The 13,241-nt window shown below is 36.9% G+C and overlaps 1 protein-coding gene across 1 annotated transcript in view; it reads left to right on the forward strand.

Moving 5' to 3' along the window:
• Adipor2 (adiponectin receptor 2) overlaps positions 1-13,241 on the forward strand; it is an 83,358-nt gene that overhangs the window by 54,038 nt on the left and 16,079 nt on the right. The window contains exon 3 of the mRNA XM_005395954.2: positions 11,617-11,736. Within this exon, the coding sequence (XP_005396011.1) occupies positions 11,617-11,736 (120 nt within the window). The remainder of the gene's footprint in view (positions 1-11,616; positions 11,737-13,241) is intronic.

Below are 13,241 nucleotides of genomic sequence, written 5' to 3' on the forward strand. Positions count from 1 at the left end.
TGCAGTTCAGGCTGGCCTTGAACTCACTTTGTGGCCCAGACTGGCCTCAACTCTCAATGATCCTCCTGCCCCAGCCTCCCGAGTGCTGGGATTACAGGTGTGTGCCACCATGCCCAGGCTGAGCCACCCTTGACTTCTCATAAATGTGATTTCTAAGTCTTTCATCTGAGTATTGGCCACTGCTGCCATCCCTGCTGCCGCTACCACTGCTGCTGCTGCTGCTGCTGCCACCTCTCTTGTCTTCTTCCTCCTCCCTTCCCTCCCGCTCCTCCTCTTCCTGTTCCCTCTTCCTCCTTTACCTCTCCTTTGTGCATATGTTAGGCAGGCACTCTACCACTGGGGACCTACGCTCCCCAGCCCTTTAAAATTGTTTTTATCTTGAGAGAGGATCTCACTAAGTGGCCCAGGTGGCTTTGAGGTTGTCCTCTCCTGCCTTAGTGGCTCATGTACTAAGTAGTTTGGATTACGGGCATGTGCCTCCATACCTGGCAGTCTTAGCCTGTTTATTGGACTTCTCTCTGTTTCAAGTTGAGCTAATTTAACCTGACCCTTCCCTGATCAGCTTTCCCTTCTGAATTCCTCAGTTTTATTCAGTAATATCAGTTTGCTTTCAGGTACCCAAACTTGGTTTTGAGAATGCCAACATAGAAGGAATCCCAAGAGATACTTAGTTGAAGAGATGCGTGGGTGCATTTAGTTTTTCTGCAGATGTTTTTAGTTTTTTTATCATGTGACGGCACGTGGGCATACAAAGACAAGATAGGATTTCTGCCCTTAAGCAGCTTACCAGTTGCATTGAAGAGAAAGGTAAATTAGTACATTTAGGATGAATGCTGTGTGGTTGTGTGGGTAGGATAGTATGAGAACAAGCCTACCTCTAAGTGAGGATCAAAAAGTAAGTGTCATTGTTAGCTAGGAGAAAGGATTAAAGGGCATTCATTCCAGGCAAATAGAACAGAGGATGTGAAGACCAGAACAAGAAATAATATGATACTTTTAGGGAATAGCAACAATAATAGCTAACATTTACTGGGTACTCAGTGGCATATATTCATGTCTGCCTGATGAAGAAAATTTTTCAGTGTAGTTGGGATGAAGTGTCGAGGATACAACAGTGTGGGGGATGTGGTAGTAAAAATGTCTAGACAACTAGGGTCTAAATTCCAGGTCTTTAGACCCCTGCTCCATTGTTCCTCCATTATCGAAAATTAAATATGTATTTTTTTGTATTGTTTGCGTGTAGGACCCTACCCCTAAGGGGTATTTACAAAATGTATTGTATTTTAAAAATATTACTGTATTTACAAAATATTAAAGTTAAGCATTTTGTAAGCTTTTAGGAAAAAATATAAAAAAGGCATTTCAAACTAGGTTGCCCTGATCTTCAATTCCATGGCTTTTTCTTTTTTCATATCTCTGAATTTTCAAGGTATTAGGTTGAATAAAGAGATCAACTGTTATGGTTGCCCTACTTTTCCTGTGTTCCAGATTCTTCCTCATAAATAGGGAGATAAGGAGCTTTTATTTATTCAACCTCGGAGTTATTCTGCTGAACTAGTTTACTTCAGCCATACTCCAGAATGCCACAGTATATTAGTTTATTACAAGAAAACTATCTTCTAAATAGACTTTTGTATGTCAGTCACTTAATATTATTTCCATGGAGAAGTCTACTTAGGAAATTCAGTTGAGATTAGAAAGAGTTGATATGAATAAAAAACTGGATGATTTTAAAGATCCTTAGGGCCGGGGATATAGCTTAGGCACAATGCCTGCCTGGCAAGTGCAAGGTCCTGAGTGCGATTCCTGGTACCAAAAAAAAAAGATTTGTACCATCAAGCTTTGATAGAGGTGATTATTGAATATGGTCAAAAAGTATATATACCTTTAGTCAGGTCAGAATATTCATATGGACTAAAATTCTTTTGGAAGGTACTAGATACACACTTTTATCAGTACTTACTCTTCGTTAGCTGTCAATTTTTTGGTGGGTATTAATTTTCCACTAGCCCTAGTAATTATAACAAGATGACTGTATCAGCTTGTTAATGCCTTAGTACTTGTTTCTAGTTTCTAACTTAAGACTGATTTTAACCTGTTATCTTTGCAAAAAGATTATCAAAATAACCACTTAATCAGACCACACCGAGTTCATTATATTACTCTCATAGTAAGTGAGAGTCTTACTAAAGTTTTATTTTTTAAATTAATTATTAGTATTTTGTTTTTGAGACAGAATCTCTCTGTGAAGTTCGGGTTGACCTTAAACTCACTGTGTAGCCCAGGCTGGCCTTGAACTTGTGGTAATGCTTCTGCTTCAGCCTCCTGAGTGCTGGGATTATAGGTGTGTGCTACCACACCAGGCCAGTAGTGTTTCATTAAAAAATTTTTTTATTAGTACATGTTTAAGGTACAGGATGATTATATTCATCATGGGGAGTTGGCACATGTACATAGCACATCTTAATCTCCTCTTCCAGTGTTTTAGAAGAGACAGGTCATAGATGGTTATTTACAGAGTTTTGAGGTTTGGGTTCAAGAGTTTAGAATTCTTGGATTGAGAATACTCAATAAGCAGATTGTTTGATTAATAAGTAGACTTTCCCTGTGAACAATTTTTTTTTTCTTAAGGTGATTGAGCAGTATTGTTCAGTTAAATGAATTTTTGAGAAATCTTTAAAACTTTGTTAAGTTTATTTAGTAGTTTGTATCCTTACTTTCCTGGGCAAGAATTTTTTTCTTTCTTCCCTGTTCTGTTCTATTCTGTTCTGTTCTTTTTGAGACATGGTCTTGCTGTGTAGCTCAGGCTGGTCTTGAACTTGAAGCGGTCTTCCTGCCTTAGCCTCTCAAGTGCTGGGATCATAGATGTGTTCCAGCATGCCTGGCTTGGGCAAGAATTTCTTGAAACAGTCAAGTTATACTGACACAGGAACCTTCAAACCTAGTCTGCATGATTAACCTGTGTGAATGGAGAAGTTCTCCGTTCTCAATACCATCTATAAAGCAGACAAATTTTAATCAAAGATGTGCTGTCCTCAGCCCCATGTATTTTGCCATTCCATGACCTTTCCCTTACAATTGTGGATGGCGGATGGTCTTAGCGTGGGTCTCTGTGACGGTTTGTGTGCTAACTTACTGGTACCAGCGTTTTAATATGTCCATTGTGTTTTGCTGCTGTCCTAAAAGTGCCTGGAGCTTCAGTTGAACTGAGCTACTCTCTTCCTCAGAGTCATAGTTTTGTTTTTCCCTCTTGGTCATTTTCCTTTAACTCATCTTTACAAAATTCTATTCTTCATGCAGCTTTCCCTGAGGGCTGCAACCTCTAGCTGTACCTTATTTCTGTGATAGCCATTTATATAGCCAGTTCAGCCTCCTTTTAGATTGTAAGCCAACGGAGGGTAGAGACTTCATTTAGTTCATTTTATGCCCAGTTGTCTTAATGAGTCCTTGTTAAACTGAATCACTATATTGAATTGATTTGGGTTAAAAATAAACTCACGGTAGGCTTGTGAATTATTTTCACATTAGACTGATCTTAAAGACCTTTTCATCCTTATCACTTTACAGTTCTCTGTCTTTTCAAATGATAAAACATAATCTGGGAGATCGTTATTTTAGGCTGTACTTTGGATGGGTCATCAGGGTCCGATATTGTGTTTTGGAATACAACATTTTTATCTCTACATAGTCTTCTTACAGATGGACTTTATTGAATGTAGGAGGAAAAACATATTTAGGAAGCTTCTTCAAGTTTAAATGCAGTGATTTAGTTGTAGAAAACATTTGAGAATTAAGTTTTTTTTTGAGAATTAAGTTTTATGCCTTTATCTTTGGCAGTTTCAGTTTCGATCGTTTAATTATTTAATTTTATCACAATGTCCTGTTTCTGTGTAGTTTGTTTTGGTAAAAATGTGGTAAGAGATGACAACAGAAAATATAGCACAGACTTTTATTTAGTGCTTGTATGGGATTATTTTCCTATAAAATCAGTTTATTGTTAAAGGAGAGTTTTGGATGCTGTGATGGCTGTTGGAGGGTAAACTGAAATAGTAGCTGCACTCATGACAATGTAGTTCTTTGAAGAAACAGGTACTGTTGTAAATAGTACCTTGTATAGCTTTCTGAATCATCAGTGTGTGGCATAACTGTAATCCTGCCTGTGTACCCTAGGGAAGGTAATTTTTATTTTGTGTCCTATCCAATGTTTAATTCTACCATGGTTTTTTTTTTTTTGTGTGTGTGTGTGTTTGTTTTGCTTTTTTGTTTTGAGATGGGGTCTTGCTATGTAGAGCAGGCTGGTCTTGATTTCATGGTGCTCCTCCTGCCTTAGCTTCCCGAGTACTGGGATTATAGGTATATGCCACCACGCCTAGCTGCCATGTTATTCTCACTTGTTATCCTCTGTCTTGCTTTGGAAAAGCTAGATGTGGTTTATAACCACATCATGTGGATCCCTAATTATCAACTCTATAATGTTTGAAACCAATGAATAGCCAATAATGGTCTAAGATTTTAGGCATTTATTCTTTGAGGGTACATTCCTTTATAGGATGGTGGGAATTAGGGATATTACTTGGTAAATCAATAGACTTACTTTGTACTTTTAAAAGAAACATTGTGTTAGGGGCTGGGGATTTAGCTCAGCAGCAAAAGTGCCTGCCTGGCAAGCGCAAGGTCGTGAGTTCGGTTCCCGGTACCGGAGAAAAACCAAACACCAAAAAAAAAAAAAAAAAAAAAAAATTGTGTTGTAAAAATCTGAAATCTTGTTGTATTGCCAGTATGGATGAACGTATCTTCACTGAAACATGTTACCTGTGCCAGTTGTAGTTACATACTCTGGACCACTGGAGACAAAATTACTGGTGGCATTTATTAATAAAAGTACTGACAAGCTGGGTATAGTTACAGATGTCAGAAATATAATCAGTGAAATTCTTCCTCTACATATGGGCTGGCATTCCGTTGGATTAGATTAGCTTTTTAGATCAAAAGGGCAGCTATAAAGATGAAAAATGAACAGTGAAAAATATAGGTACCCATGATTTGCAGAGTTCCAGGAGGCATAGGTTTCAGATACCATGACTTGCGTTAGATAATACCAGTGCCTCAGCAACATAGCTCCAATTTCAGTTATTGTGGTATCCTTGTCAGTAACTGCATAAAGTGCAAAACTTCCCTGTTTTTCTTGTTAAATGGTTCAGTCCATAAATGTCTACACGAGTAATAGATGTTCATCCTGTTCAGTGCTGATCATGTCACTTTTTTCAGAGTCTATCATTGTTTGCCTGGTTAATGTCGTTGATAATTCATTAAATGCATAGACAATATAGTGTACAGTAGTGTTGCTTCTTTGCCTCCCAATGATAAACTCAAGTGACTTTACTAAAATGGATGATCAAAACAGAAAATTGGCCAACAGAGATAAAAATAAAACAAAGATGAGGAAGTGGTAATACTGAAAGGGAAAGATAAGTCAAAGGAAATGGAGTTACAGAGGAAATATTAGCCTGTGATAATACTGACAAGCTACTATGTACGAGATATGTAGACAGAAGAATTTAGTGAAGACAAGCTTGCTGGCCCAAATGGGTAGGTAGTGTTTGCTGGCCAAAAAAAAAAAAAGTCACATTAAACTGAAAGATTTGCTGTGACTTGAAAATACAAAAAATAAATGATCCACACCTAAAAAGGCATATGCCATTTACCAAGGGATAGTAGAGGCACTCACTTAGAACAATAAGTTATATAAGAAGGCAAACATTGTTCAAACTACTCCTGATAAAGGATGTTTTGTTTTGATTTTTGAGACAGGGTCTGCTGTATAGTTCAGACTGGCCTTGAACTCATAGTGATTCTCCTGCTTCGGCCTCCTACGTGCTAGAATTACATGCAGCACCATGCCTGGGTTCTGATAAAGATTTTCTAATGGCATAGTACTAAATACTAGTTTTAAATTTTTCATTTCCCTGTACATTTAAAACTGATACTTTTAATATAATTACAGAGTTTCTATTGAAATAATGGGAATTGAATCCAGGACCTCAACACATGCCAAACAAGTGTTCTACCATTGAGTTACACCCCCAGCCATTTAAAATTTTTTTTATTTTGAGACAAGATCTCAACTACATTGCCCAGGTTGCTGTTGAACTTGTGATCCTCCTGCTGTGGCCGCCTGAGTATTTGGGATTAGAAGCATATAGCCACCATACCTGGCAGTTTGTAATGTTTTGGCAAAACTTTTTAAGATAATGGAATAGTAGTTTTCCTTATTAATTATTAAGAGTGATTTGCATGGTTTTGCTTGGCACAAATCATTTTTACTGTCCTGCACTTCAGTGCCAAGGAAAGCTTGCTGTATTTGCTTTGGTGTCTTGGCCAAATGTCAAACCCCCTCTCTTGCCAACAGGGCAGTTTCATAATTAGAAAACAGTGTGAATATAGTGGATAGAGCATGAACTTTGGAACTGCCTCTGTGAGTGTACTGAACTTCTGACTGGCATTTTCTAGGTGTGTAACCTTGAACAAATCATGTAACACCAGGGTCTTCAAGTATAATGTAGTAGCTGCTTAATGCATACTTTTTAATTTTTTCTTTTTAAAAGATAAGGTCTCCCTATGTAGTTGAGGCTGGCCTTGAGCTCAGTAATCCTCCTGCCTGCAGTTTCCTGAGTGCTGGGATTACAGGTGTGTGCCACCATACCTGGACCTTTTTGAATTTTTTGAATGCTACTCATTTTACCAGGTAGCTCTGGCATTAGTAAGCACGTACTAGTTTACTTATTACTAGCATCTTTCACAGAAAATTACAAAATATTTTTTCTGATATGAATTCATAATTTTTTTTGAGGTTTTATATATTCTTTCTTTTTTTATTTTTTAAAGAGAATAAAAAAATTAGAAACGACACAGAATTTCACTGAGCAAGAGGATAGGAATTCAACAGTGGAATGGTCATAATATTCATTTATGTACGTTGTATAGGCCCTTTCTGTCCTCTCTTTAGATCAAGGTTACTCAACCACTGTGACACTTCACATATATATGACCACCACACAGCCGCCATGCAGCAGTTCTGTCCATGGGCTTCCGCTGTGGTAAAGGCCTTTGGAAAGTGACTGATTGGATCCTAAAAATAAAATTGACCATGGTGAAAAAACAAAACAAAGATTCAAAAAACCTCTCCCGTGTTCTTATGTTAAGAAGCTACCCCTGTCTCATTACCAGAAGTAACCACTTTTGTCTCCTGTGGCTTTTTAAAATTAGTACATGTTTTCAGTACATAATGATCATGTTCATGTGGGGGGCCGGTACGTGTGCATTGCACATCCTAATTCTTTTTACTTCACCTTCTCTCTCTCCTCCTCCCTCCCTCTCTTGGTCTCCTTCCTGTTTGTGACCCTTACTGTACCAGATTTCTCTTACCTATTTCTTAAGTGATATAAATGGATTATACAGAACACGCTCTTTCATGCTTGTCTTATGCTGTGTGTTTTTGCTACATGTTGTTTTAAATGTATGTCATTCTTTTTATTACTGATTAAGTATTACATCAAATGAATACATCACATTTATAAGTTCTTTTTTTTGGGCACACAATTGGATTGTTGTAGGGTTTTGATTATTATGAATAATGCTGCTATGAATTCTCCTTCCCCTCTTCATTTTTATTGTAGCACAGAACATTCTAGAATATAAAAGCTGCCATTTAAGCCATTTTTAAGTGTATAACTCATTGGCACTAAATATATTCACAGTGTTGTGTGATTACTGCCATTCACAAAATTTTGTATTACTGCATACAGAAACTCTGTACTTATTAAGGAATAACTCCTCATTTCCTCCTTATCCCAGCATGTGAAAAACTCAGATCTACTTTGTGTCTCAGTGAGTTTGTCTATATTAGATATTTAAGTGAAGTTTTACAATATTTTTGAATATAGCATCTTTGACTTAGCCTAATGTTTCCGAGGGTCGTCCATGTGATAACGTATATCTGAGTTTCATTACTTTTTATGGCTGAGTACTTGTATATGCTTTGCTATGTTATGCATTTTGATTGTGGATATAGTGATAGACATGAACATTTTTAGCCTCATACCACATTTACTTTTTGCAGCAGTCCTGCTAAATTGGCATATTCTAGGTTTTTCTTTTTCTTTTCTGTTTTCAAACATAGTTAACTTTGCAAAAAGACCTTATTCTTACTCTTCTGTAGCTCTTTGCTATACTTATTTACATGTTTCTCCCCAGTAGGTTGGGATACCCTACCTTAATGTACTTAATACGTAGCCATAATGTTAAAGTCCATCATTTATTTACCACTTTCTGAGTTTTAGGCCCCATGGTGGTTCCCTTTTCCTTATTATATTTAATCATCAAACATCTGCAACATGGATATAATATTGTTAAAGCCATTTTATAGCTAAAGAAACTGATGCTTAGATTGTAAATTTTCTAAATAATATTAGATGCGTCTAAATTTTTTGTCTTCCAAACTCACTTTTAATACATTGTAGCATTTTATGGTAGGCTACCTGTTCCTAAAATACATTCATTATATAGACAGTGTTCTGGATTCCTTACTGGTGTTCATGCTAGATCATTGATTCTACATTCTGGGTATACTTTCGCTTTCTTTCAATATACATGTGTTAGTATTGCTGAGGACACAGAGCTATTCATTGATCCTCTTCACTTAGTTGAGCCATTTCTTTTTTCTATAAATGTGTATAATAGTTCTTGCCTAGTGAAAGAGGTACCTGACTTCATTTTCATTCTGTAAGGGAAAGTTAAGTATATGAAATATCTGTTCTCTGACCAGTGAGGCTAACCTATCCTGTCCCGTGGGCAGTCCTCTGTGAATCCAGCTGTACCTACTCTGATATTAAAAATTATGATTATAAGTAATTCCACTGACATTTCAGATTGTCTGCAACTCTACCAGATTTTATTTTTCGTAGTAGAGGAAACATTTAACTATGACATATTTTAGGTCATTATTTGTAGTTTTGGAACTACTAACATAATTTATTGTTAAGAATGAAGATTCAATTCTTATTTTTCTTTGTGAAGAATCAGATACATGCGGTACATGCATAAATATTTGAGCTAATGTATATATAATCTTAAATTTTAGAATCAGTCTGCTGATTCTAGAATCAGCTGTTACCTGTATTCAAGTTTCATATAACTGACGTTTTGATGGATTTTTTTTTGGTTGTTGTTAGTTTTTTTGAGACAGGATCTTAAAAGCCTGTAGTTCAGGCTGGCCTTGAACTCATTATGTAGCCCATGCTGTCCTTGAACCCACAGAGAGCCTCCTGCCTCAACCTCCCAAGTGCTGGGATTATAGGCATGCACCACAATGCCCAGGTAGAATTTTTAAATTTTTTTTGAGACAGCATCTTGCTATGTAGTTCAGGTTGGCCTTAAACTCACTATGTAGCCCAGGCTGGCCTCAAATTCCTGGCAATCCTCCTGCCTCAACCTCCCAAGTGTTGAATTACAAGTGTATACCACCATGCCTGGCTTTAAATTTTATATTTAATTAGACATAGCATTTAAAAAAAACCTTTCAAAGCATTCATTAATTTATCTACTGTGTATGTATGTTCTGGGAGCCATGAGGAAGAAGATAAACAGGCATGTAAGTTTAATTTAGGCAGTGATAACTAAAGTTAAAAACCTCCACATTAAAACAGTGTAAGGCAAAAGTAAGAACCCACAAGAACTATAACCAGGTATCTTTCAGATGTCTGTATTAGTTGCCAAGGGGAAGGGCGCAGATGTACGTGCTGAAGAGGCTCAGAAAAGGAGGCAGTTGCTATATAGGTTGGAAACATATTCTGTGATGACAGTGGGTCATTGATCTAGGGAGGAGTAGATAGATACTAACTATAATTGAAAGCTTTCCACAAGATGGCCATACCTAAACACATAGTAATCTTCATACCTGTAATCCCAGTACTGGGAATGCGAGGCAGGAAGATTATGAGTTCAAGGCCATCCTGGGCTACCTAGTGAGTTCAAGGACAGATAGCCTGAGCTACATAGTGAGATCCTGTCTCAAAAAAAAAGGAAAAGAAAAAAAAGTCATGGAATTGAGGATATCTAAATAAAAATATTTCTGGATAGGGACTAGTAGTAATAAAAAAGGTTGAGAAATACTGGGCTAGGTTGGTTAGGGAAGAGTTTAAATGCAAAATATGTTAGGTCTAGGTGTTGAAGCAGAGGTGGGGGAGTTTAGGTGAGCAAAGCAGGATGTTTTCTGGAGAATATATTTTTTAGGTCAGATTGGGTGTATAACATGCTTCATAATAGCCACAGTATCTTTAAAAAGTGAAGAGGATGAAAATAAAATCTCAGAGGTTTTTTTAAAAATGTTCAAATTCAGAGTGCTGTGGTAAGATTCCTGGTTGCTTTTGCGTGTTCATTTTTACCCACTTAGTTTTCAGATCAAAGGTGGAAAATCATTTTCTTCATGCAGTCATATTACCAGCAGTGTTTATCTAGCTGACTCTGCTTAGATGTAGAATTATAGTTCTCTTGTGCTGTTATTACTCATTGAGTTACAATATTGCAGAATTTTAGAGATGAAGACGACTGTAGAGAGGGTTTAAATTCTCTTTTAGATATAAGTGGTAAAATTGAGGAAGGTTGAGAGACCTGCATAAAAAAAAAATCTACTAGTGTTAGTGGTAGAACCAAGGTCTACTACCTGTATCTCTTGATTTCCTGTTCAATGCCTTTATTACTACATCTGTTTAACTGTTTGTCTAAACTATTGTGAAGAGTGGTCTGGAAGCAAAATCCTAATTTTAGTAATTTAATCCTTAAAATATTACCAGATTGTTACTTTTTGTCTAAGTTTTTGGACAAATTATAGCCTTAGGAATATGGAAGGACAGTAGATTTTGGATGTTTTTTAACTTTGCTGCTTTACTTGCTTTAACCTTGGGTAATTTATTTAACCTCCTTACCTAATGTGCTTATATGTTAAATGAGGATAAGGATATTTACCTAATAAGGTGGCTGTCAGGATTAAGCTAGATGACCTCTGTAAAACTCTTTCCTCTGTGCTTGGAGTTAAAAATGGAGTAGCTGTTAGGTGAACGTGTAGCTGTAGCTCAGTGGTAGAGCACTTGCCTAGCATGTGGAAGGCCATGAGTTCCATCCCAGCACCATCATCTTCCTTTACCTCTAGAACACTTAGCACATTGTATTACAGCTATTTTAAGGTGGGATTCTTGGAGATTTTCCCGCCAGGAATTTCTCAGCTTTACATATTAAAGGGGGGATATCATTTGTGAAAATGATTCATAAAACCAAAAAGAAACGAATAATCTATTCCAGCCATTTGCTATAAAACAGAGAGGGGAAGAAAATAAAACAGACGTAGGGGTACTGTTGTAGTAGAGTGTATCTGCCAGAAGAATTGAGCAGCTGTTGTTCATTTTTAATACTGATAATTCTGTAATCTGACTTTACTTACCAGAGCATTGACGCCTAGTTTTGACCTTGTATTTTTTTTATTCTAATCCTGCAAGGATATGTATGTTGATTGTATCATTTGGCTCTTTCCTGTTTTTGACTATTTCTGTGATTGCCTTGCAGAGCTCTGAGGAACAGGAGTGCAATGATGACACTTCTCAGGAGGATGAAGGGTTTATGGGCATGTCCCCACTCTTACAAGCCCATCATGCTATGGAAAGAATGGAAGAGTTTGTTTGTAAGGTAAGATTCAAGTGTTTTTGTTGTTGTTTTGTTTTGTTTTTTTTCTTTTTTATCATTTCCATGCTACATCTATAGTCCTTTTCAAACAGAAACTATTAAAGAGTGGTGGTGCTTTGGGCTGTGGTTTGCTTTGGGAAAATTTATCACAGGATAAGACAGAAGTAGTCTCATGACTTCAGCCCTGTTCAAGGTATACTACGTTTGTTTGCTTACAGTAGCGTTGATAAAGTTCTGATAAACTTAGAATATCCAATTGGGAAATAAACTTTTCCTTATACGGGTTAAAAGCATAAATGTCTTGTTGATTAGATAAGGCATGTGATTGGGAGTGGTTGATGAGGGAGATATTAAAATGTTGTCTCTAGCTGGGAATGATGGAACAGAGCCGTTGCTTGGGAGGTTGAGACAGAAGGACTGAAATTTTGAGCCCAACCTGGGCAACTTAGCAAGACTCTGTCTCATAATTTAAAAATATAAGTAGAAAAGGCTGGGGATGTGGCAGAATGCCTCTGGATTCAATCCCCAGAACTGTGTGTGTGTGTGTGTGTGTGTGTGTGTGTAGAGTGGGGAATGGGAAGAACCACCCCCTAGTCTCCATGATATATTTTGCTGTTTGACTTGGGTGGTAAACCTGCTGTCCTTTTTAGGATTCTGTGAACAGTCAGACTATTCATGAGATAGAAATTCCCAAATTTTCATGCACACCTAGTATTTTCACTTCAGTTGGTATAGTTTCTCTCTAAGATTTTTCTTTCATTTTCTGATTTCCTGGGATTTATTGTAGAATTTCATTTTCTTTCTAAAGTGCTAACTAGAATTGCTTACTTGCTTAGAGAAAATACGGACACCTGTAAATTCATAGGAACTTGTTTAGTCAGATCAGTAAGAGTTTTTGCAGATAAGATCTCAAATTAGTGTGAATTTTTTTGTATGTGCATATGTATATCAACTTATTTAAAATTTCTGGAAAACACTTGATTATTTAGAGAGAAATTTTTATAGCTTTTTTTATAACATAGCTGTTCTTTTCTTTCTTTCTTTCTTTCTTTTGAGCACATAGCTTTTCATGGGTTTTATGAAACCAAAACTTTTTATGGTTGTAGTTCTACATCCCGAAAACTAAATTTAGATTTCCTTCCATTCACAAAAATGCTGGAAATAACTGAGGCCAGTTGTCTTAGAATATTATGCATTGGACCAGGGATGAAAAGATTATGATTTGAACATAGACACCCTTTCTAAGGCTAAGGGGTGGGGTGATGGTCTAAGAAAGAAAGCATAAACATTGATAGGGTCAAGATAGTTTTCAGCCTCGGAAATCTTAATTAGTGTTTGAAAATTGGTGATAAGAAAGCCAATCAGCTGGGTGTAGTGACACCTATAATCCCAGCAGTTGGCTGAGACAGGAGGATTGCTGCAAATTTGAGGCCGTCCTGGGCTATATAGTGAGTTCAAGGCTGGGCTGCACTACATAGTGAGACCCTGTCTCAAAAAAATAAAAAACA

The sequence above is a fragment of the Chinchilla lanigera genome, unplaced genomic scaffold (assembly GCF_000276665.1).
Source record: "Chinchilla lanigera isolate Chin_1 unplaced genomic scaffold, ChiLan1.0 scaffold00053, whole genome shotgun sequence".
NCBI classification, from domain to species: domain Eukaryota; kingdom Metazoa; phylum Chordata; class Mammalia; order Rodentia; family Chinchillidae; genus Chinchilla; species Chinchilla lanigera.